The 25,235-nt window shown below is 42.7% G+C and overlaps 1 protein-coding gene across 3 annotated transcripts; it reads left to right on the top strand.

Annotated features, from left to right (window-relative positions):
• The first annotated feature begins 13,493 nt into the window (after positions 1-13,493).
• LOC135240727 (ETS translocation variant 5-like) lies at positions 13,494-24,543 on the top strand. Of its 3 annotated transcripts, none has more exons than XM_064310620.1 (13): positions 13,494-13,686; positions 15,107-15,214; positions 15,551-15,641; positions 16,305-16,352; positions 17,570-17,620; positions 18,779-18,902; positions 19,152-19,439; positions 19,712-20,001; positions 21,404-21,466; positions 21,792-21,860; positions 22,141-22,310; positions 22,477-22,578; positions 22,716-24,543. In XM_064310620.1, the coding sequence occupies exons 2-13, from the start codon at positions 15,164-15,166 to the stop codon at positions 22,941-22,943; spliced, it is 1,575 nt and encodes a 524-aa protein (XP_064166690.1). In that variant the 5' UTR covers positions 13,494-13,686; positions 15,107-15,163; the 3' UTR covers positions 22,944-24,543. The 3 variants fall into 3 exon arrangements, with proteins under 3 accessions (XP_064166690.1, XP_064166691.1, XP_064166692.1); XM_064310621.1 differs by having other exon boundaries at positions 18,782-18,902; XM_064310622.1 differs by having other exon boundaries at positions 15,107-15,208.
• Positions 24,544-25,235: the final 692 nt, after the last annotated feature.

Genomic DNA, 25,235 nt, shown 5'->3' on the forward strand with positions numbered 1-25,235 from the left:
CCTGATTACACGGAAAAATGCAACCGCTACGCTTTCAAGCAGCCAGAAAAAGAAAAAGACTCAAACAAATGCAGCGGCACGCCGATAGCAACATAGGCCTGGCCAAACACCTGGGTTCACAGAATCACAACCCGACTATGCGGCACGACCGGCATTTTACACGTAAACCCTAATTTAAGCGCCCGACCTAGGACCAAAAAACAATGCAGCGGCTAGCAAGCTCAATTGCATAGCTCCAGACATGGGCATTGACCATCAAACCCTGTTAAGTGTCACGACGGGCCAAAAAACAGGCCTAGTTTCGGGGCAACTCCGATGGCCTAGGAATCATTACAACTGTTTAACGCCCGAACCGCCGGGGCAAAAACCGAGCGGTAACATTTCAACGTTAAAGCCCCGACATAGGGACAGACCATCAAACACTGTAATGTTCACAGCACAGCAAGCAGACCATGTTTGCGCGTGACACCGACGGTTGCACGAATATTTAAACCCTGTTGTTCGTAACGCCCCGACACAAAAATGATAAAACAAGACCGGATAAACTTATGTCCATAGCTTTCCAGCAATAGGCCAATAGGCCAACACAAACATGCTAGAGGACAGCGGCCAGAAAAGAGCCTATGTTTCGGGCGCTACGACCCCGTGCGATTTTACACGAAATTTACAACCTGACAAAAGGCGCTACCTTTCAGTTCAATACCACATGCTGGCAAATGCGGTGTCAAGAAGGCGAAAGCTGTTCGGTACCTGCGATTTACGAATTCAACCGTTAAGCCGACGAAAAATGCAGCGGCTACGTTTAGTCAATACTCGCTAGGCTAGACCATCAACAGAGAGTTCCACAGCGCCAACAGCTAGTTCGGCTACACCGGATTCAATATTCACTATTAATTTTAAAGCCCGCCGACCGGAAAAAAATGCAGCCGGCTAACGCTTTCAATGTTCAATAGCTCCCAGACAATAGGGCCTGGACCATCAAACTACTGCTAGAGTGTTCACAGACAGGGGCCCCGATAAGCAGAGCCTATGTTTCGGGCGCTACGACCCCGTGCGATTTTACACGAATATTTACAACCCTGATTTTAAGCCGCCGACCGGAAAAAAATGCAGCCGGCTAACGCTTTCAATGTTCAATAGCTGCCAGACAATAGGGCCTAGGATCATCAAACCACTGCTAGAGTGTTCACAGACAGCGGCCCCGATAAGCAGAGCCTATGTTTCGGGCGCTACGACCCCGTGCGATTTTACACGAATATTTACAACCCTGATTTTAAGCCGCCGACCGGAAAAAAATGCAGCCGGCTAACGCTTTCAATGTTCAATAGCTCCCAGACAATAGGGCCTAGGACCATCAAACTACTGCTAGAGTGTTCACAGACAGCGGCCCCGATAAGCAGAGCCTATGTTTCGGGCGCTACGACCCCGTGCGATTTTACACGAATATTTACAACCCTGATTTTAAGCCGCCGACCGGAAAAAAATGCAGCCGGCTAACGCTTTCAATGTTCAATAGCTCCCAGACAATAGGGCCTAGGACCATCAAACCACTGCTAGAGTGTTCACAGACAGCGGCCCCGAGAAACAGAGCCTATGTTTCGGGCGCTACGACCCCGTGCGATTTTACACGAATATTTACAACCCTGATTTTAAAGCCGCCGACCGGAAAAAAATGCAGCCGGCTAACGCTTTCAATGTTCAATAGCTCCCAGACAATAGGGCCTAGGACCATCAAACCACTGCTAGAGTGTTCACAGACAGCGGCCCCGAGAAACAGAGCCTATGTTTCGGGCGCTACGACCCCGTGCGATTATTCACGAATATTTACAACCCTGATTTTAAGCCGCCGACCGGAAAAAAATGCAGCCGGCTAACGCTTTCAATGTTCAATAGCTCCCAGACAATAGGGCCTAGGACCATCAAACTACTGCTAGAGTGTTCACAGACAGGGGCCCCGATAAGCAGAGCCTATGTTTCGGGCGCTACGACCCCGTGCGATTTTACACGAATATTTACAACCCTGATTTTAAGCCGCCGACCGGAAAAAAATGCAGCCACAAACGCTCAACTGAGTGGCATTTAGTATACATTCAATTAGTTTTTTCTTTCTTTCAGTTAAACATGCTGTCTCCAGTGTTAATGGTTAGCGATCACCTGACAGTACTCGAGAGGATACTTCAGGAAATGGCTTTCAGCTTCCGATTAATTGGCCAGACTAAAAGGCCACATCAGGTCTTTCAGCACAGTGAAACTCCCAGCATTTTAAACAGTTCACGATCACAGTGAGACTGCCCAGAAATAGCACCCCAATGACACTATACAACACAGCCAAAAGAAGTTCTGCCACTCAAGCTGAGCCCTACTAATGCTAATTTAAAAATTTTCACTGAAATTAGGGTTCCCATTGCCCTATTATACCCCTGTTGCCGTGGAGATTGATCTGGTTGCTGTGGCAGCCAGGCATGGCGGTATGACTGCTGCTCTATTTTAGGATCTCTCAGTCTGAAGATAATGTGGGGGAACCCAGCCAATGGCGTGATGATAAGGCTGAGATGCAGCCTCCTGGTCATTTTGATTCCTCCAAAGCCAGCACCACTGCAGTTAGCAGACAGGTCAGTGTACAACATCAGGTTCAGTGTGGTCATCCCTCCTGCAAGAGCGGGGAGAGAATCACAATTAACCAACTAATCAGTCTTTACTCATAATGGCTCCACTTACAAACAGGTTAATATACAGCATGTGCTGGAAAAAAAACATAAAAAATACCATCTGAGCCAAAGTAGGAAAACCATAGAATGATTTCAAAACCCCTTGAAATATGACAGAGCTACACAGGAAAATGAGAGTGGTATGCAGAAAAGAATCACATAATTAGACAGACCAGCACTATTAAGCCTGACAGGATGACTCGAGTCATAGGATGGCCAGCTCATCTTTCCGCATCCTCTGAACACTGTTAAACATCGAAATAACTTTAATTAAATACAATGTAATATGTGTGACTCCTTGCCAAGTTTTGATTGACACACAGACGCAAGCAAACCGCTCTTCAGTTACTAAACAGGCTGGCCCAAAGGAGGAAATCATTTTCCTCTGACTCACTTTTATTTCCTTCACACAGTTTGACCTGAATTTTTTAATTAGCTTGCAGCTAATTGCAGTGATATTAGATATTAGAACACCGTAAATAAATTACTTAAGTTTAGCTGGGCTGAATTCCCAACACAATGCAGACCCTGCACTATGGCATCATCTGCTGAGATGTGAAGTGTGAGGCTTTTTTTAGCTCGTCAGTGACTACAAGTCGGCCCGGAGATGTTTGTATCATAGCGACCTGAGCTGGCTGGAAACTGCATGGGCTTTTCTTAGGATGGCTTTGACACCTTCCTCTATCCATCTGCCTCTCTCTGTCATCTCACCTCTCCTTCACACATCTCAAACCAAGCTGATATGGTTTCCATAGAGACCTCTGGGTAGTTCTGCACTATTATGAGATAAGAGGTAAGGAAAAGAGGGAGGGAGAGAAAACGAGGGAATGGAGGGAAGGCAGGAGAAGCATGTGGTCCATACTGATTTAAACTTGCGTTACTACTGTATGTCTTTGTGGAGTCCCCATAGGCACTGGGTTAGCACAATCACCTGAACAGTCATACAATTAGTGGTTAATTGTGAACCTCATAAAAGCTATTTGTTTTTCTAACACATGGAGAAGGAACACAAATATTGACACAATGTTAAACAAAAGAGGTCTTCCGTCTTGACTATGGTCTTTTACTGAGACCAACACTAAGGGGGAATCATCTGTCAACTGGACACAAGAGAGCTTTGAGCAGTGGATAGATTGTAGACACGATTATGCCAATACATTTGTGAGTGTGAGCATTCCACTAGCAAAACAGAATAATCCCAATCTACTTGCATTACTCAATAAGCATGTAATCTACAGTGTGATAATCCCATTAGCAAAACATCATAGACAGAAGTATGTACCATGGGTTGTCGATGCACATAAGTAATCTGGTAAAGTTAGTCACTGTAAACTCACTAGTATATCACCGGCCAATGACATTGTCCAGGCTCAAACTTATGACAATCGGGCTGTAGGGCCCAGCCTTCAGGTATGAACATATTTAGTTAAGGAGTCACTCATGCGTCCACCAATGAGTGCATTTTGCATGTCATGAGATTTGACTTAAAGTAAAATATTTGCTGTCTGTAACACGTTCTGTAAACTGCTCTGAAGTGATATATCGGTTTCAAAGACAGGAGAGACAGGCAGAGAGGAAGGAGACAAAAAAAGAGCATTAGAGAATTTGCTGGAACACCATGATCTGCTTCTCACTAACTGCAGATGACAGCTGTTTACAATTCAGTGACAAGATCCTGACTTTATTCATCTTCACTCTACAAGCACATTGGTGTTTGCACCAAATCCACAGAGCTCTGTACTTCTTAGACAACATTTTTAATACCATTTTGCCCTTGTCACACACCAGTGTGAAACCCCTGGGAGGGAGGTGCGGCAGGACCTGGGAACACTCTTGTCTGTCGTATGGAGAGAGAGAGAGAGTGTACCCACACAAACACGAAATAAAATAAACGGACACCATCACCCTTTTGCCTCACGGGTTCCAGGCAAAAAAAATAAACTAAAATAATAAACTAAAATAACAAAGACAAAAGAAAGTAAAACAGAGAAACAACTATTTCAGTTCCCCGCTCTATAGCTGGACTGCTTTCCAGCAGACCAGCTCCTCTGACTTTTCAGTGGGGTTCACTTTTCCCCGTCTATTAAAAAGAAACAGAACTGAAATTAAACTCACTCTAGGTGTTTGCTCCTGGTCTCAGCCATGAACAGTGGAGAGCAGCACACCTTTAAGCACATGGGCTGATTAGCTAACGCAGCCCAGGTGCGTGTGCTCTCCCCACCAGCCAGCACAGCAGAGACCAATCTGCCTCTTCGGCGGACTGAATGCTACAGCCTTTCTGCTAAAAACCATGAAGTTGTAAAAAGGAATAAGTTTAAAAAGGAGTAATTTTCCAAAACGGTAAAAGGCATTGACGCCTTTAACGATGAGCTCGTGTCAAGCTTTTTTCTTTTGCTTTTTACATAACAAAAATATCTAGAAGACCACAGGGTCTGTTCCTCTGTCCACTGATGATGCAAGGATTAAAATAGTCCTGCAGCATTAGACCACATCCCATGGTATGGGATGGCTAATTTTACACTTTGGAGACAAAATTTTCCTCTTTGTACACAACAAAAATAAATTCAGCCACCCACAAAAATGATTTATTCTAAACCACCCACAGGGTTATATTTAGATTTAAGTAGGTTTGTTGCAGTGCATAGTACACCGCGCAGACTAACCAAATGTTGTGTGTCTATTGGAGCCAGGGTTAAAGGCAGACTGAGAACAGAGCCAATCTGTGTCCTAGGTTAGGCCTGGATCAGGGCAGGCAGGCCAATCAGGATCCAGGGTCAAAGGCAGGCTATGTCATTTAGAGGACAATCTTATAGAAACAATCTGAGATGTGGTTCTTCTATTTGAACTGCTGTATGGGGGCCACAGCAGGCAGAATGGGGGTTGCGAAACTGTCAGTTTATTAAAAAGCAAAAATTTTGCTTTTTTATACCGAGTGAAAGCTGTGGCTCTGTTTGCAGAACACAATGTACCTGAGACACTCTGTGGGCTGGGTTAAAAATGTGTGACACATGATGCATAACAGCATCCCATACAGCACCTTGGCACTGAGGCTGAAAGGGGGTGGGCGACAGAGAGGCACCTTTACTCCACTAAATGTGATGCCATGTTTGTGAGCGGCTCAGCTGTGGCGAGATGAAAATGCATGCGTCACTTTCATCCTGCAGGTGCATCGTCCAATAGAGATTCACCACCACTGCCTCCCATCCGGCTCCAGCTGCCCTATAAGATGAGAGAGAATTATATGCATGCTTCAGACAATATACAGCATATGTTAAGTGCCATTCCGAGCTCAAAAAAGCACATATAAAAACTCTGTAAATAGCTACGGTCACTGTAGTGATATACTGTAAGGAAAACTCAAACAGGCTGCACAGGAGTGGCCTTCTGTGGCAGATTCCAAAGCCAAGCAGGCAACATGACTCCTTCAAGAATAGAACACCACAAATTGGCCTACCAGTATCTCTTAATGTCCTGACCACAGTCATTTTTACGAAATAGCTATACGTTTATATACAACTACACATACGTTTTCCTTCATCCTGATGGTAGAATGATTGCAAAGATCAATATTTTGGCAAATATAAGGATTAGTCAAACTAAAAAAATAAGAAATTAAATTAAAGATGTTTTTTTCTCTGCAACTGAGAATGTCAATGCAGGACCTGATCAAACTGTGTCAATAAGAATAGTCTGTCGACAACTACGTAGGAAAGGATATTATAGTAGGGTTCCAGTGCCCCATAAACCCCTCATTATAAAGACAAATGCACATTTGAAAGTTCAGGGGTGTAAAAACCATAGGCACTGGTCTACAGAGATGAGAAAATAGTGATTTAGTCAGATGAGTCATCCTTCATCATATTCTCGGCAAGTGGGCGAGTGCATGTGTAGCGTACACCAAGAGAATGGTACAGGCCTGAATACTTGACCCCTATAGTGTGGCTGTCCGGCTGCTCTGTTATGTCGTGGGGGGCATTTTCCTGCCGTGGTTCGAGTCCACTTGTCCCCTTGGAGGGCAGGGTCACTGCAAATTGATACAAAGTTATTCTGAGTGATCGCCTTTATAAATATAATAGTATTATAAAATTATAATATTATTATATTCTATAAATGTATGCAAATGTCTGTCATAGGTTTTTCAGCCTAAATTATTATTTGCGTGAAACACGCTGGTAAAAATGACAGTATCTGATCTCCCCTTGTGAAACTAATCTTGTCCGGACAGGACTTTTGTTGGATATCAGCACAGGTATTGAGTTTCTGGCAGTAAGAGGAGGGTTGAGATTTTAAAAAATCTTAGAAACAATCCTGTTGGAATCTTATTACAGTAATGTGTGAAGCTGCATATTCTCGGTCTTTGCAAAGTCTTAAAGTGTGTGAACCTCCAGAACTAAAACCCCATGATTTAGGAAGTGTGTGTCAGACCTTAGTTGTCTAGATGTTGTCTATTGTATGGGTGGCATAACTCAATACAAATTCATAAAACAGGATGCAAAACATTTATAAAACAGCTATCCATTCAATTCCATTTGTTCTCCCTGACTCATTTTCACAATTTATGTCATTTGTAAGAAACAAGAAAAATATTGACAAAATGTAACATTTTATGAGTGGGGTTGGGCTTACTATCTTTCATAAACAATATTATCTGTCCCAAGGTCACTGAGCTGTGGCAGATTCCACTGCACCACTATTTGGCAGCCCTTAGTCTGGCTGCCTGCAACACCGCATGCGTGAGCGCAGTTCGTCGGTCCTGCCAGAAAGCACCCCGGTAGGATTATATAAGAGGCCTTTAGCAGGCTATTAATAGCACCTCCTCACTGAGATGGAGGAACAGGGCCAGTCTCCAGTGTAAGTGAGGGAGGAGCAGACATAGATTTCTGCAGTAACAGGGAGGGAGGAGCAGAGCAGGGAGAGAGAGGAGTGGAGGATGGACCAGTGGTCATAGATTCAAGCAGTAACAGGAGGCTCACTCACCCAAAGGGAGACACTGAAGCATCAGGGGGAATAAAATCATAGTGTTGATTTTTATTTTTTATATTTGTAATAGTTATTCTTATATTTAGGAGGGAGCAGTAACTGTCTTTTATAGATTTTTGTTCAAATGCTCTTTGTGTCTGTTGTTTATTACCTCCACAACCTTCTTCACTTCCTTAATTAAGGAAATAGAAAGTCGCAGAAAGTTCAGTCTAGAAACTAGGTGGGTTAAATCGATTGATTAAAGTAGAATGCTGAGTAACAATGAAAACCAGCATACTCTGTTGATCAATGACTAGGGTTGGCCACATTTGTTGCAAGAATTATAATGGTTTTTAAACATACACATCATATGATAAGCCATTGTATGTACAAGCAACTGTAGAATTATATGAAGATAATTTTCTGTTTATTCAAACGAAATCCTACAGAAGAAAAACTATTTATCCATACTGATGGCAGAATGCAAATCCGTGTCAAGACCACTGGGGTTTAGTGCAAGCATGGACAGTGGAAAAATAGGGGAAGGAGTCCGGAATCTGTTGAATCAAATCCATGGTGATTTGGGGACCATTAGTCACCGCCCTTACTACTGATTACCATATAAGTCCCGCACGTCCGGCTCAAGGAGCATCACCGTAATAAACGGGCCAGCCCCTGGAGAACCCACCTGTCCCACTCAGCTGTTGTTCTGGTCTGGGGGAGGAGTCTGACTGGGTCAAACCGTGGGCCGGGGCGGAGCACCAGATGGCCCACAGGCTTCTCTTGGTTCTCATCCCAGGACAATTGGACCAGTGGGTTCTGTGGCATGACGCTGAGTTCTGGGCCGAGAGCAGCCTGAGCCACTGCCAATCTCAGCATCAGCAGGGGCACGTGATGCTTTTCCTTCGCACTCACCTGGGCCGATCACAAGAGACAACTTCACAAACTGCGTGTGTGTGAACAGTTTGGCTGTAGGTACAGTGACAACACATAAGGCTGTGGGTTTAGATCCAGGTATAACACACAGACCAGTTGGATTACATTCATCCATAACATGCAGAAGCCAGTCTCCCATTAAATAAAGTGACTTAATCCGGTTATAGACAAACATGCAGGTTCCCAAACTGGGGCCCAGGAATCCACAGGCCATATAAGAAAAAAAAAAAAGATTTTTCCCAATATTTTTTCTATATTTCCATCAATCACGACATTCTACTTTAGATATGCTCCCCTGCACTGGTGTGTTAGACAGGCTCTGCATTGCAGCCTTTAGTGAGTGTTGGCTAAATGGGTCAACAGTGATCTGTTTAATTGAGGAGGGTGTGCTCAGACAAAGATAACCAGAGCTTGAGCAGTGTGTGTCTCCTGGGCCCAGGAACATCTCCTTCTTCAGTTACTTTGATCTGCAGGCCTGTCACTCTTTAACGAGCCACAGAGAGTGAAGTGACAGCCTTTTAATCAAGGCTGTCACTGGTCTTATACATCAACAAATGTCCTAATGCAAACATGCTAACTTAACCTCTGTTGTTAGTGGTGAGCACAAACACTCCTGCCCTCTGTTGAGGGCTGGATTTTATTTGAGGTCGCTCCATTACTTATTCCTACTCTAGTCAGACTGGAGTTCCTACACCAGTCTGACAAGCCACAAACGTCTCAGTGAAAAACAATAAATGAGAACTGTGGCAGACACACTCCCCAATGTTCCTCCCAACTGCCAACAAACAAGATGCTCGACTGCTAGCCTAGTACATTTCCACACATTCTCTCAGTAAATCACTCATTTGTGCTGCTTTGATTTTCTACCCTGTGAATCAGCCTGTAACACCAGACATGCAAATATGAATAATAATGATTTCAATAATGTGTTAGGTTCGAAGAGCCTGAGCAATCGATTAGTGGGAAACTACTAAGGTTGCACTAAAAAGGTGTATGATTATTTAGTCTCTAACCAATGTAATTTTGTTTCATTTTGTGGTCACACAAATCAAACCAGTTTAATACAACTCTTCCATATGATTCCAGGATGTTATCATAATTACAGACTGTGACCGGTGACAAGGCCATTAGGCCGAAAAGAGTAAATATATCAGGAGGTAGCCTCAGACCATAATGTAGGTGATGGGGGATATCAAATCAGTTAACATATTGAGTAAAAGGGGGAGAAGCTGCTTTCAGGTGGAATCATAGATCAAAGTGTAAAGCACTATAAGACTGGAAGCCAAATCAAGCAGATTTTCACTACAGATAGTTCTGTTCTATTGATTTTGTGCAGTCAGTCACTTCACTGCATCCAGAGCTTGTGCATTGCTAATGCAGCTGTATTTTCTCTTGCTCTGCCTCTAGTTACCACAGTCAAAATTTATTTTTCACAAGACATGCAAATTGTATGGACTCAAAAGAGGGGCAAAAAAGACAATTCAAAAATGGTGTCCATATGACAGTGAAAGCCACAGTCCTGCCAAGCCTACGCAGAGGCAGTGATGCAGGAATTATTTCTCTGTGCTCTCTCTGTACTAATAATAGCCAGTGAGTCAGCTTGTCTCAAGAACATACCTATTGCCCTAAGCGTAAGATAGCATTATGTGTGTGTGTGTGCACGTGTGTGTCTCTGTGAGTGTGTGTGTGTGTGTGTGTGTGTGCGTGCATGTGTGTGTGTCTGTATGTGTGTATGAGGTATTCTCTCACTCACTGTCTGATTCTGCATCACTGTGTCACTCTTAAGTGTCACTAATGTATCGTTATATGCATGCTTGTGTTCAGAGCGTTTAGCTTGATACTCACTGTGTAGTGCATTGCTATTTTTTTTGTTTACCTCTTCTTGTCCTTCAAAAAATATTATATGTATTTTGGTGTCTGGACATAATTGTCTAGCCTTTGAAAATCAAACTAGATGTGCCTTTGTCAAAATAATATATTAATCAATGTATTCATGATGGTCATGATGATTACAATGACAGCGATGATGTTTTCATGCTGCCTGTTATATGTGGTAGTGAAGATATGGATGCCCTGTCAGTGTTCTGGAAATTATTTAAGTGGAATTATAAAATAACTTAAATAATTAGTGACCTGTTTATAAATTATCCTGTCGGGCTAAGATTCTGGCATCACTGGTCAATGAGCAACTTAAAGCCTTATTGTCTAGATTCTCAGTGCTTCACTCTTTTCAATCTGGTTTAAGGACCAGGCATAACACTATTACTGCTACCTCTCTAGTTATAATTTATATTGTGTCTGTTTTGGATAACAGAAAAATTGCACTGCATCTCTCCAGTGCCTTTGGTGCAGTGGATCATTCTCCCCTGACAGATTTCATAGTGTAAAAATGGGCAATTTTTAATCACAATACTTACACATGACTGAGGGTGTTCCTCAGGGATGGGTCTTGGGGCCTGTATTATTTACTGGTTATATCAATGATATTGTGTCAACATCAAATTCCTGTAAAATTCATTTATATGCTGATGCTACTGTTCTATATTGTTGTTTTGAACCCATACACTCTGCTTCCATTCCTTCTTTACTCTTCAAGAGAATGTCTGAATGATGCAACTTGCATCAAAAAACATTTTCACCCTTTCATCTAATTTGAATAACACTTTTATTTCTGAATGTTGGATTGTTTTCTTTTTTGTTGTTGTGCAGGGGAGAATTGTGACTCTCAAATATGTTGAATCAACCAACATTAAAACCAAGGTTGCATTTATGATCAGTAGTTTCTGCTGAAAAAACACTCAGTGCTGAGAAGATGCTGCACGGAAGTTGAAATTCTTCAGAAACATGCCTCTGAAATAAACACCATCAGTAGAACTGCCACTTCAAGCCATACTTAATTCTAGTAAGGAAGATGATGGTTCAGGTGGTGAAAGTGGTGACAGATGTTTATTTCTGTGAAAGTGAGGACAACGTGTGATTCAGCCTGAAGTGAAACTGAAACTGACAAGAATAGTGCTATTCTGATATGTTGTTTTTACTGTTCACATGATAAAATATAAACACTACTATCTATATATTCTACCACTACCATTTTCTAGTATGACTACTAGATAATAACATTTTTACAGGCAATACAAAACATACTATTATTCTCAGACTGCATTTGTTGCATTGGAATCCATGTCAATTTTGTAGGCTGTTTGTCACCTGCTTGATTAGCTTGCCATCATTCAGTCCATGGCAACAATAATAATTAGTAGTTACTATATGAATATAGTATTATTTTGTTTTATAATATAAATTATGTATAATGTTCATTTATTATTATTTTATGTATTATTATTGTATATAGTTATTTATTGTTTGTTTAAGTGATTGCAGTGTCATTAAAAAAGAAAACCATTACAGTTCTCTGAGCATGTTTCTGCCAGGTACTCTGCTGATATTTATATATTATAAAGCAATGTCATGTCCTACTAACATGGCTCTATGACAGATCAATCCATACAGCCTATTCTTGTAATGTAAGATGATATACCTGAATTGACACTTTCAGAGATTTAAGATATACTCAAGGAAACACATTTTTAGTATGCAAAAATGATTTTTTAAACAAAATCTCATATAATATGGCCTACCAACTAAACTACATCATAACTTATCCAGGCTTAGGCTTGACATTTCCTGATAGGGACAAGTCTTGTGAACAAAATGAGTGACTGCATGAGGGGTTATCTATGCATGAGTTTTTCCTCTCTGTGTTAGACTATGAAGGCATTATTTGCAGCAAGCATGCAACCATTCCCACCCTTAAACCTCTAGATGCTATTTACCACTCTGCTCTAAGATTCATTACAGGTGATAAATTTGGCACACAACACTGTCCTCTTTATGAGAAGGTTGGCTGGCCCTCTCTGTATGTGAGGCGCAATCTGCACTGCAATGTTTTCATCTAGAAGGTCCTTCTGGGTAGGCCACCATCTTTATAATTTCACTTTTGAATTGGAACACTGTAAATTATCACACACGCTTACATACAGGACTGGCTTGTACTCCAGGTCCCCAAGACCAAGTCTGTCCTAGGACAGACTATTTTTTGCTTTATGTTTATGCCCCTCATACTTGGAATGATTTGCAAAAAAAACTTTAATTTGAACTGCCTTTAAGACACTGAGAACTTAATATTGAATCTTATTGATTTTGATTTAAATTGTTTTATTTGATGTTTTAATAAATGTTTTATTACTACTTTGTTTATTTTTATTTATTTATTTTGTAATCCTTTAAACAAATATTTTTAATGAATTTTAACTAATGTTTTAACTATCTGTTCTTTGAATGCTGTCTTATCTGGTGTTCTTCTCGTTGTTCTTTTTGTTGTATCTCGACAGTATTGTAAATAAGGGGCTCTCACTCAATGCTTAAATAAAGCACAGGTATCTGTTTAATATAGCATGGATATACTATACATACGTATTCGAGGACTTGACAATTCACAACGAGGTGTGCTATGAGTCAAAACCCTTAATGTACGTTTTTGTTTGTTTAGTTGTGTTTGTCTTCAAAATTTTTGGTAATTTTAATTTGTAATAAATCTAAACAGAACTACACTTTAATCGCATCAAACACAAATAATGTACTGTATTAAAATTACATGGACGCCTTGCCCTTTAAAGCCTGTGTGTGCGCTATGCTTGGGGACATATTTCTGAATGAAACCAGTCACGATAAAAGTATGCAAAATCAACGTCGTGATTGGTCTTCTAGCGATTAAGGCACGAGTTAGTAGGTTCCAAACATCCATTGGTTAATAATTTGAATATTATTAACTGTAAGCCAATGAGAGCGCAAAAAGCATGGCTCACTAGCCTTAGGGAAAACCCCGCACTTCATTGACAAAAGCTCATTCAGTATTTGAGGAGTCGAAGTGTGGTCAGTTAAGCCAACCGGAGAAAGGAGAATTGGAGTGTAGGAATAAACACATTAGCTCATCAGTGAGCAGAGACTTCGTGTTGATTTTCTCTGGAATTTATGAACATTCCGTTTTCGCAATAGACTCAGAGAACACACAAAGACCTGCGGGGTGAGTCTTGTTTTGTGAAAATAATCTGTGTTCTAAATCCGTAAATCCTCGTGAAACAATATGCCGACATTGATCAAGTTGACCAACTTGCAGCTGTAAATTTTAGCAACCATTAGCATTCAGCTAAAGCGAACGCCATTTTCTCTAGGTGAACATGTACGCTACTTTGGAAACCATTTTCTGCTTCTTTGCGTTAAATTGCAGTGTTTTTTGTATTTTAGGAAGAATGCATTGGACGGTGTTTTATGTAATCTATCGTGCATATATTTACTTTGTATATAATCAACGAGTTCAGTAGAAGCTTTGTCTGCTTCTGATTTATGAATGGAGGTAGATTTTTTTCTCCTCCCAGGGATCGAGTTTCACTTCATTGAGAAAAACAAGTGACGGATGGGACGGAGTTGTGGTTTCTCCCCCTTCTTTGAACAGAAGTTGTTTTCCATAAATTGTAACGCTTTACTGTACTTAAATTACGACCTCTGATACATGCACAACCCGCGATTTTATTTATTGTTCAAACAAACAGCCAAATTGAGTCTTGCTCAGGAAAAGTTTAATTACACTAGGAATTTAACAGCGGTTAGTTTTTATAGGCTAATTTATAGTCCCTATTGAAGGGTTTCTTCTCAGTTACGACTTCTTAACTTGAAGTGCAAGTTCGGTGAATGGGCTACGCTGTAACTGGTTCTTATTCTAAATTGTTTTATTACTATAGCTTTATATGTTTAATTCAGCACTAGATGAGAGTATTGCTGATGTGGGATGACCAACTCGTGATCAAGTTGAGCTACTGTATTCGTTAATGTAGTTCTTATTGAAGATTATGCGATTTCTATATGAAAGAAGCAGATGGATGGATTCTAGTTTGTTTGTAGGTTCGATTATATTTATGTTCTGTAATGCATCACCACCAAGGGCAACACCAAAGTGTCACAAGTCGATGGAGTATGCATTGACTTCGGCGTACATTTTCAGTTCGCATCTACTCGCACATACTCACAAACTGTTTACTGTGCTGTTTTAAAGTGATCAAAGTCCTCGTACGTATTTATGCTTGTATTGCATTTGGCTGTATCCTGTAGACATCCGATGGCAATAAAAAACGAAAAAAAGAGACTAATAACATTTCCCCTGTACAGTCTGTTCTGCGTTTATAACTAGATGTGTAAGCACATAGTATACAGTTGGATAGCTGTCCCTATTGAAGGGTTGTGTCTGCCAGGTAATTGCCCGCTGGGTTCGAGATGCTTGCGACTGTTGCAAGGGACAGCAGATGGTGTTATGGCTCACGCGCCGAATCACCGCTTGTGAACCGTGTCCGAAGCCAGCTTTGCCCATGTGGAATGAAATGCAGATTTCTGGCTGGCATTTAGAAAGTGGGAATTTGCTCTCACATGCGGCATTTCTCTACATTCTGCAGAAAGAACAGGCTGACCTCAGCAAGATCCCCTCTGGGAAGCACAGAGGACAAGGCACCATGGATGGATTCTATGACCAACAAGTCCCCTTTTTGCCCTCCAGTGTAAGTGTAAGTATTAGTTTAGGTCCTAATCTTGCTTCCCACAGTGTAAGTCTTATTGTGGGTTTTATTTCAGTCCTCCCCATAATGTAACTATTGGTGTATGTTCCTTTCTTCCCCACACTCGATGCAAGTAATATGTACATCTGACAGAACACAGGTTATTAAATACTGCTTGATTCTTTAGCATATCTGTTCTTAATGGCTCATTATATGAAGCAATTCTAAGTGTTGTTTGGCTGAACCTTGTTGAATGTGTGTGATATCAGTGATACTCTCTCTAACCTTTTATTTTGTCTGGGGGGAAAGCATAATAATGCTTATCTCCCTCTGTCATTTTTGTAGGAGACCTCTTCTGTGGAGGAGATGTGCTGCAGACCAATCAGTGATAGAAAAAGAAAGTGTGTAGACATTGACCTCGCTCAGGACACAGAGGGTAATCACACCTATTTACGCTCAATCAGCCATTCTCATGATAGACCTGGCCCCCTGTAGACAAAACCCAACCCATTAACTGTGCTTGTGATATCTTTCCATGCCAGACCCATGACCTCATCAGTGCCCACAATCATTTCTGTACTGCAATGATTGTTGTAAAGCAATTTTTCTAAATTGAAATGGTGTTTATTGAATGTCTGGCTACAGAGTACTGTTACCATGGCTGCTGGTTATACCAACTGTGTATGTTGTGATGGTGATTTTTAAATATATTACTCCTATGTGGATACACCCCTTGCGCACCCACAAGACAGAGCACAACAATGCCTCAAAGATAGTTGCAAATCATTTACAGTAAGCATAGCATTCAAGGCAGAAAACTGGCATCTTGAATGCACCTTTGCTTGCAGTCTGATTTATTCGCTTTCCAAGACGCAATAGCGTTTAATATATTTATACTGTTCAAAGCTGTCTCTCAAATACTTATTCTGAGCAGTGCATTGAAGTATTAAAGTATGAATACTATTTCTTATGTTTAACATGTCTTCACTGTTTGTATTTGAGTGTATTGTACATGTATGTTTATTTTATCTGTTGATTACAATGATAATCATAATGCATCACAGTAATTTGTTGTTCCCTCCCATTCTCCCATCTGTAGAGCTCTTCCAGGACCTGAGTCAGCTGCAGGAAGTGTGGATCGCAGAAGGTGAGCTCTTTGCAGACATCATTGAGTGCAGTGATTTTTATAGTACAGATTTGTGCGGTTTAGACTTGATGTGTTGTTACAACCAACCTCTTCCCCTCCCTCATCTCTTGAATATTCAGTTTTTTATCATCCACACATTGTGAGCTGTCTTTTTAAAAATCTCTAATCTCTAATCTATACAATGGAAAAGATGTGGAATGGTTGAATTAATTGGATGGGGGTTGTCAAGGGGTTCATTCTGTTTTAGCATAGGCATTAGAAAATCCATGGTTGGGCCATGTCTGTCCATCGCTGGCCTTCTGTCCTCAGCATCATGCTTTAAATGATCAAGCAGTTCTTGCAAGGTGTTTTTTTCGTTAAGAAAACTAGGATTAATTTCAGTAGTTATCCCCATAAAATCCTTAAATATTTTATTTTGAACGTTGCATGCATTTTAAAGAGCATGCTTTTTTAAAGGAGATCATATCTGAAAAACACTCCTGATTAAGCATGACCCAATTCAATTAGAAGTTCAATTCAATTAAAAGTCTGTAGAGAGTATATGGAGGGTGGGAGGTTGGCTTAATGTTAAACCTGACCCTGGTGTTTACACTATTTTTACTTTCTCTAAACAATGGAGTACATTATAAATAAGCATCCATGCTGATGACTTGTGGATATCTGTGCGTTATTTATTTATAGGCAAAAATGCAGCCCACACTGTAAAAGTACAAACTCTGTAGACTCCTTCAGAAAAGCCACCCACAGTTTTTCTGAAAGAGGAAATAATATTTCCTGGCAAAGCATTTCTAAATCTACCACATAAGCGCCAGTGGTTCAGCGTGCCTGCTTTGAATGCCAGTTGAACACCCTTTGGGACTCAGATTTCTGACTTTCTCCAAGTGGCTTTATAACTTTCATGCTTCAGTGAGAGGTACATTCTTAAATACAAAATGGCAGGCCCTAGGTGTTCTCCAAAAAGCTGTTTAGCTTTGAATCAGGTCAGCAGGCCAGTGGCCAGGGACTGACAATGTCTCAGCTTAGTTGGGATCAGTACACTTTCTCTGAAAGTGGTAAAACTGTGGAGAGCTGGCTGCTGGTGCTGTGAGTTATTGCCCACTAGTTTTGATTACAGAGTGCACGCAGTTTTGACTACACTGTGGACACACTGTGTTGGGGTAAAAATACCACAGCCTGATAGGATGCTTCTCTTATTTGCATCACTTTGGTCTCCACAGCCCTGGTGCCTGATGACGAACAGTTTGTCCCAGATTTCCAGTTGGAGAACCGTGAGTACCTTGGATCCTTCACTGTATTATTTAAACAATGGGGAGCTGGGGGGAGGGGGGGTGGATTGGGAAGTGGGGTGAGCCAGTTTTTAGTGTCAAGGACTCCACCAGGAGGTGGTGGGGTGGGTCCACATGAGTGTGTGTCTGCGTGCATGCATGTATGCATATTTAACTGCAGCATGTCTGCAGAAATAGCCCCATGTGTATGCAGGGGAAGACAATGTTTCAAGTGACATGCTGAGAAATGGTTTCTGTGGTGGGATTTCAGAGATTTGAACAGCAGCTGCGCTGAGACTAGAGCACTGATTTGCTGGAGAAGTTAGTTTAGCTGCAGGGAAGCCACACAAACATTTCCCTCTTCAGAAGGAGGCCTGCACAGTAAACCCCTCTGCCCTGAGTGTGGTAGTGGCACGGCTGTGCTGCTGCCGTAGTGTGTGTGCTGGTGAAGAGCCTTTGTTTGTTTTCTGTGAGTGCATTTATGAACTGATCCGACCTGCACGGGCTAATGGGAACGTGCCTCGTCCTGATGCTGCCTCTTATTGCGGATCAGTTGTCAATGCAGCCATCTGCAGTTCTAATGCAAGACCTCAAAACCACTCTGCTACCACGCAAGCACACGCGCACTCACTTACCGACATGCACATACTCACTTGCTTGAACAGACATGCTCATGTACTTGCGCAAAACCGCACACATCGTTCTTCTGTATCTGGAGAGTTTTTTTTCCCCCATTCTGAGGTGAATTGGCCTCTTGACAATCCCCTGTAGGGCATCACATGAGTGCAGCCTCTAATCTCATCTCACGCTTGCATGCACATAAGCTGCTGGGGAGGAGTCTGCCCTCACCGCACCCACAGATCATCCTGATTGCAGCTCCCCCAGGTTTTCCTCACTTTTCCGTAAAGATGGATGTGTATTTGTACGAGGTGTGGGTTTATAGGCAAGTTACTGTAGCCACCTGTTGGTGGCTTCTGCTACATACAGTACTCTTTAGCACTAATACTGCCACAGTTTGGTAGTACTGTGCCCATCCTTGCAGTGTAGGCCATTTGGTCATGCAGAATTATCTAGAGGAGCCTCTCATAGTGTGCAAGAAGTCTGAATCCCACACTGACTGTGTGGCTCTGAATACACATGCTCCTTCATTTGTTTCTGCAGCAGTTCTGCATGGTCCCCCGTCCACCAAGATCAAGCGAGAGCTGAGCCCCTCAGATGACCTGTCCCCCTGTGGGCGGGACCAGGCATCCACACCCTTTGGAGAGATGTGTCTCTACAGTTACAGGTGCGTCCTGGAACAAACCCTGCAATTCGTGATTATTTAGAAGCATTCATACACTGTCTCTCTGTATCCTAGTCACTCTATTTATTGTAACTATTACCAGCTACACCATTTTGCCACGTTCAGTTCAGACAGCAGACAGATGGTCAACCATAGAAATTATGTTGAAATTTTTCCCACTGTGCACTAATGAGATGGTGAGATGTTGTCTTGGCTACCTGTTACAACGTATCCCCATTCTTGTCTTTGCAGTGCCTATGACACAAAACCAGCCATTGGGTTTAGGCCATTGGCTTCACCCTCCACACCTGGCTTGACACCTGGCCCCTCCCACATGGCAGGCATGCACCCACTCCATGACCGGACCCCTCCCACGGGTCTTGCCCAGCCCCTGGCACATTGTCCCCTCCACAGGTTGAATGAGGCTCCAACCTCTGGGAACAGCCAGAGGGCCCTCCCCCCAAACAGCAAGACCCCGTCCTTTGCAGTGCCCTGCCCACCACTCAGTCGCCTAGCTACAGCCTATAGAAATGAGCACAGGTGAGTAGACCTACCCACCAGCTTTTTTAAGGATCTGCTCAGAAACGTGCTCTAAGCTTTCATCATTGAAGTGCTGGGATGAGACTCTCATATGGGGGGCTTGTTGCTGCCTTTGAATGGAGATCAACTGGATTATTTTGTTTGGCTGGGAAACCGATCGGTGTGCCACAAAACCCCCACAAAGCTACATATTTTTCCCCATAATGCTTTTGTTTCCAGTGGATAAAATGTGTGGGATTAATGAGACTGAAATGGAAAAATTCCTCCCCCAGGTTCCACAGACAACTCTCAGAGCCCTGTCTGGCATACCCTCCCTCCGAGACACCGAGGTGCTCCGCCTTCTCGACGCAGGCACCGCCCCACGCTGCGGCCCGTGATGGCCGACCACCCTATCATCGCCAAATGTCAGAGCCCCTTGTGCCCGTGCCCCCCAGAGGGTTTAAACAGGAGCTGCTGGAGCCCTGCCATGCCAAGCAGAATGCCCCTATCATGGCCCCTCCCCACACTGCCTTCCATCCCCCGCACATCAAACAGGAGCCCCAGGAGTTCTACTTTGACTCGGGTGAGTGACACACAGGGGTGGGACAGGGCCTCAAAGCCACACCCATAAATGAAGCCATTAAGGCCAACCAATCTCTGTGGCTGAAGCTGAGCAGCTCCATGTTAATGAATAGGTATTTGCCCCAAAATAAGGATGACCAGAGCACACAATGCCCAACAGCTCTTAGCACAATTAATGAACAGCATTAATAACAAATATCACATTCAATGAACAGCACTCAGAGCTTTGGCACATTTTATAAAGAAGACCTTGGTGCCTTTTCACTTGTGTAAGGGGGAGGAGAGCAATAGTCAGCTCCTGCAGGAGAAATTAATAACATACCTTATTTTACTGTACAGGGTTCTCTCTTACAGTATATGACATAGCAACTACTATTGCCATACATTACCACTAAACCAGCAGTAAACCTATTTTGGGAAATTCACACTTCAGTTTAAGTGAGACAGAAAATCAGGACATCCATGCCTAAAATGGAGAATGATGATTATGTAATGATGATAATTGTTCAGATGGTCATAGAAGCTTCGTACCTCCTACACACACCCACACACGTGCACATGTGTGCGCGCACACACAGACACACACACACAGTGGATTAACCTGCCCCCTCTTGTTCTGGTCTCTCTCTTCAGTCTTCTTTGTGGATAGAGTAGTGATGTAACTTTAAATCCGCTTAGCCTTCGACAGCCTTTAAATACCCACGTCAGCATAAAGGCCCAGAGTGTGTGTGTGTGTGTGAGCTTGTGCGTGTGTACATGTGTGTTTGTATGAACAGGCGTGCGCATGCCCCAGATTGCGTTTTTATATGTTAAACGGCGATGGGGGTTGGGGGGTAAAGAGGTCATTGATTCAGAGAGGCAGCTGGTAGGCCATTGATTGGAAAAGGCTGAAGGGGGAGGGACTTGTGTCCTCAGTGATATACATCTGCTGATCGGTGCGTACAACTCTTTGCAGTGTCCTATGGCAGTCTGCATGAAATGCTGAGGGGTTAGCGTGGGTGCTAGCCACCTCCTCCCAGATGTTGGGGCCCCTCCAGTCCTGCTGTTGCATCATAGTATGTTGCGTAAGCACCGTTGCCTCTGCCATAAACTGGGCTTCTGAGGAAAAATAACAAAATTCAATGGGCCATGAAAAACCTTGCGTGTATGAGGAAAATGTGCTTTTGGTGAGCTGTTATATTTGTGTGGCATGTGATGAAAATATAGGCTTCTGTGATTTGAGAGCATAATACAGTTGTCCAAGCTCTCAACCTTTTGATGAATGGGATAGAATGGGAGTAAAATCTGAAGACAAAAGGAAAAAAGGATTCCTCTGAGACTGAAATATCTGACTGAGGTTGTGTGAGAAGAGCAGAGAAAGCCCCATGCGCCTCCTTGATGGTCTGTCCTTTCTCGTTTTACAGAAGTGCCCAATTGTCAATCTTCATTTGGGAGAGCTGCCAACTTCTACCAGAGCAGCCACAACCGTAAGTGACACAATGCGGGGAAATGATGCATACATTCAGGGATCTCATCTGGGTTTGGATATCACAGGGAACATAATTACTGTGACATTTAGATTGGCCTGAAGGATTAAAACACAATGCAGGGCATGATCCAGAGGACAGATCTGATCTGTATCTGATTCCACTAAGTTTTTCTGTGTAGGATGTCTTGCATCAGGCAGAGTTATGCAAGGGGCCTGTAACTTATTTTATTTTATTTTTTTTTTTACTGTTGTTTAAAACGGCCTCTCAGTGGGAAAATGCTTTCCAACAATCCTCTGACTTGCCTCCCCCCTTACATTTGCAGGTTTTGGCTTTGACAGAGAGTCTCCCCCCTACTATGACGACGCCAGTGTGGTTCCTGAGAAGCTGGAAGGTACATGCGACACAGGGCTGCCCAAACTACTGCTGCTCAGGCTTCTGGGCCGACCTTTAATCTGGCTTTCCACAATAAAAACACAGCAATAACTGAACCCGGAAAACCACTTTAATCAGTGCTGAGATGGTTCCACATGCAATGCGGGCCAGCACACTTGCTGTACCAGCCACCTCAGATCAGCACAGTGATATTTACTATTGCTGTTTACTATTGCTATTCTCAGTCCTGTGTCTGCGCAGTACTGACAGTCTTCCTCTGCTTCCCTCTCCCCACACAGTGAAAGTGAAGCAGGAGCCTGGTGTGTACCGTGACAGCGCCCCCTTCCAGCGGCGGGGCTCTCTGCAGCTCTGGCAGTTCCTGGTCACTCTGCTGGACGACCCCACTAATGGCCATTGTATCACCTGGACTGGCCGAGGCATGGAGTTCAAACTCATTGATCCAGAGGAGGTCAGTGCTTTTGATCTTTCACTCTTAAATTGACTTGGTCTGTCTCCTGGTTTTTGTTGAACACAAAACTTGCAAAGTGTTTGCATCTGTATCTGTGTACTGAGTACGTGTCTGCAGCCAAGTGATTGTGTGAGACAGTTACCAATTGTTCTTTATTGTCTTTTAGGTGGCCCGTCGTTGGGGGCTGCAGAAGAACCGGCCAGCCATGAACTACGATAAGCTGAGTCGCTCCCTGCGCTACTACTATGAGAAGGGCATTATGCAGAAGGTACAGCAGAGTTAATTGTGACATCATGTAGAAGCTACAGATAGCATGAACAGACGTTTCTGTGATGTTAGCGGCACAGTAGAGACACAGTGCAGTACAGTGATGCCTTTCTCCTTCTCCATGTCTGCATTTCTCAGGTGGCTGGGGAGAGGTATGTCTATAAGTTTGTGTGCGAGCCGGAGGCGCTCATCTCTATGACGCTCGCTGACAGCCAGAAACCCAGAATGAAGCCTGACCCCGACGCTGTACCCAGCGAGGACAACACCCTTCCCCTCGCCCGCTACGACGACAGTGCCCCCTTTCTGCCAGACGCCAGGGAGCAGTTCCTCACAGGACTCTCATTCCCTGATGGCTATGTGTACTGACACCACCCTCCAGACAGGGAGACCCGATGCCCTGTGTTGTCTCCTATCCCCTAAACCCAAGAGCAGCTCCCAGATTTACACATGGGACCAAGGAGGTAGTGACAGACTGGGCGCCAATAGCTCTACTTCCTGCTGGAAAAGGGAGGGAGTGGTCTCTGTTGCTATGGGGAACGGAGGTGAGGGGCTTCAGAGGGCTGGTTCTTACAGCACTGGAAGTCTGACACTTTGCTGTGTGGACAGCAAGAACTGTAGCTAACTATCTGTACTGACAATCTCTTTCTTAAAAAATTGAGCTTATAAAATGAGAATCTTAGAAAAAATTCAGTGCTATTCTATAGTTGCCGTTTTGGTCACCAGTTATTTTTGATTCTTCTTTACAGAAAACAATATAAAACGAATTAGACGAAACCGAAATTTAAAAAAGGGCTTTATTTAGCAAAAAAAAATTAAAAATAATAATTTTGATCTGTATATTCCTTTGTTGAGGAACTGATCTGCAAAAGTGTATTTACTGTAAATATGGCTTGTATGTAATGAAACCTTTGTGTGGGTTATACCACTCCACCAGAACATGCTTTTATGTATGAGCTGTAATGTACTGGGGCTTTTAATTTCATCTGTAATTATATTGTATTTTCTCACTCCAGTTATTACTAAACGTAGGTTTTTTAAGGAACCTGAAAACCACATGCTAAGCTATCCTTTTTAATCTCGATATATTGTACTACATTACAGCATGACCACCCCCCCACCCCCAGACACACGTTTCAGCTTCACTCAAAGCATGACGCTCCATTTCATAAGCTGTAAGCTCTCAAATTTACACTGTCTGAAGCAACATCAGAGCATGAATCTTCACCTCCTGAACTGTCAACTTGGCTGAAGTCACACCCTCTAAAGCTCAATGGGATTTTTTTCTTAGACTGTTCTCCACACAGATCCAATGCAGGTATTGGCACTACACCTCTATGGCCGTTAGAGGGCGCTGCAACAGTCTGTTTCTTGATTCTTTTCAGCTCTTGAGTAACGAAACTCAAGAGGGATGTTTATGAGAAATGCTAAGGTATAGATTATGAAAAACTTTTTGTGTTTTGTAGGAAAATTTTATTCTGTATTTGGAGTAGTGTTTGACTGTACTCCAGAGGGGTGGAGCAGTGCATGCTGAATGACCCCCCCACAGCTCCACCCCCCTGCTGCCCTCTGCATGGTGCATTCACACCAGCAGCAGCCTGTCTGCTCACTGTCCTGCAGAAAAACTATCATTCGTTTTCAGGACAAAGTCAAACTGATTTTTCTCCTCCCCAATGTCTGCATTGCTTTGATTGTATATTCTGGATAATTCTGCCTCTTATAGATGCATCTTTTCATCTCGCCCCATACGATTACAGGAAAGTGACAATAATTACAGCTTCTGCTGAGTGAAGGGTGGGGCCTTGCTTGAAGTATTGTATGTTGATGGGCATCACCTGTGGTTGAAAGATGCATATTGTATGAACTCCAGATTGAATGAAAGTCTGTGGCATGCCTCACCCTTCATAAGGAGCAATGAACTCTGCTGAGTTTCCTGTACTGCATACAATAAACTCTCCCCTCTGCTTCATTTTCAGTGTCATTTGCAGTTTTACTTCAAATCTGACACAGCAGGATCAGTTTATGACAGGATGCACACATTACTGAAGGGTCATTTTCAGACAATTTAGAAGATCTAACAAGGTTAGTGTATGATATAAGGTAGATGAGGTACAACATGATCAGTTTGACAGCACGTAGCACGTACAGCAGAGTCTTTATGACAATTCAGATGGTGTTTATGGCATGCCCTGGTGTTCCTTATATGGCCCGCAGCACTAAGTTTCTGGGTAGTAGCTTGCCAAATTAATAATAATAATAATATAAATGCTTTAAAAACAGAACATTATTTTAATTTTATGTACAATAGAATCATTACAATCACAAATGACCATTGATCAATCACAATTGATTTAAAGTCTTCCTTGCCTTGCTGATACACCACACCTAACTGCTGTGAATTATTGTTCGATTGTGGATGACATCAAAAAATGCTTGGAGGTTGACTGCAATAGTGTCAAACAATGTGAATTATATGTTAAAAGCATATGTCAGAAGACTTTTTGCCAAACACAGTGCATTTAACTTGTAATGCCCTCATTGTGGTTGCAGCACCAGTGATGAGGGGTGGGAGGGGTGGTTGGTTTGGAAAACCCCCACAGACATCTAAAATGTGCAATGCATTAAACATTTTGCAATGAAGAATTCTTTCCACGTGTTCTA

The sequence above is a fragment of the Anguilla rostrata genome, chromosome 15 (genome assembly GCF_018555375.3).
Source record: "Anguilla rostrata isolate EN2019 chromosome 15, ASM1855537v3, whole genome shotgun sequence".
Lineage (NCBI taxonomy): Eukaryota > Metazoa > Chordata > Actinopteri > Anguilliformes > Anguillidae > Anguilla > Anguilla rostrata.

Bases quoted from the DNA above. Each gene is read 5' to 3' on its own strand.
- LOC135240727 (XM_064310620.1), top strand. From the start codon at position 15,164: ATGGATGGATTCTATGACCAACAAGTCCCCTTTTTGCCCTCCAGTGTA. The intron at 22,311-22,476 runs GTCAGTGCTTTT...ATTGTCTTTTAG, and splicing joins AACTCATTGATCCAGAGGAG to GTGGCCCGTCGTTGGGGGCT. The intron at 22,579-22,715 runs GTACAGCAGAGT...TGCATTTCTCAG, and splicing joins AGAAGGGCATTATGCAGAAG to GTGGCTGGGGAGAGGTATGT.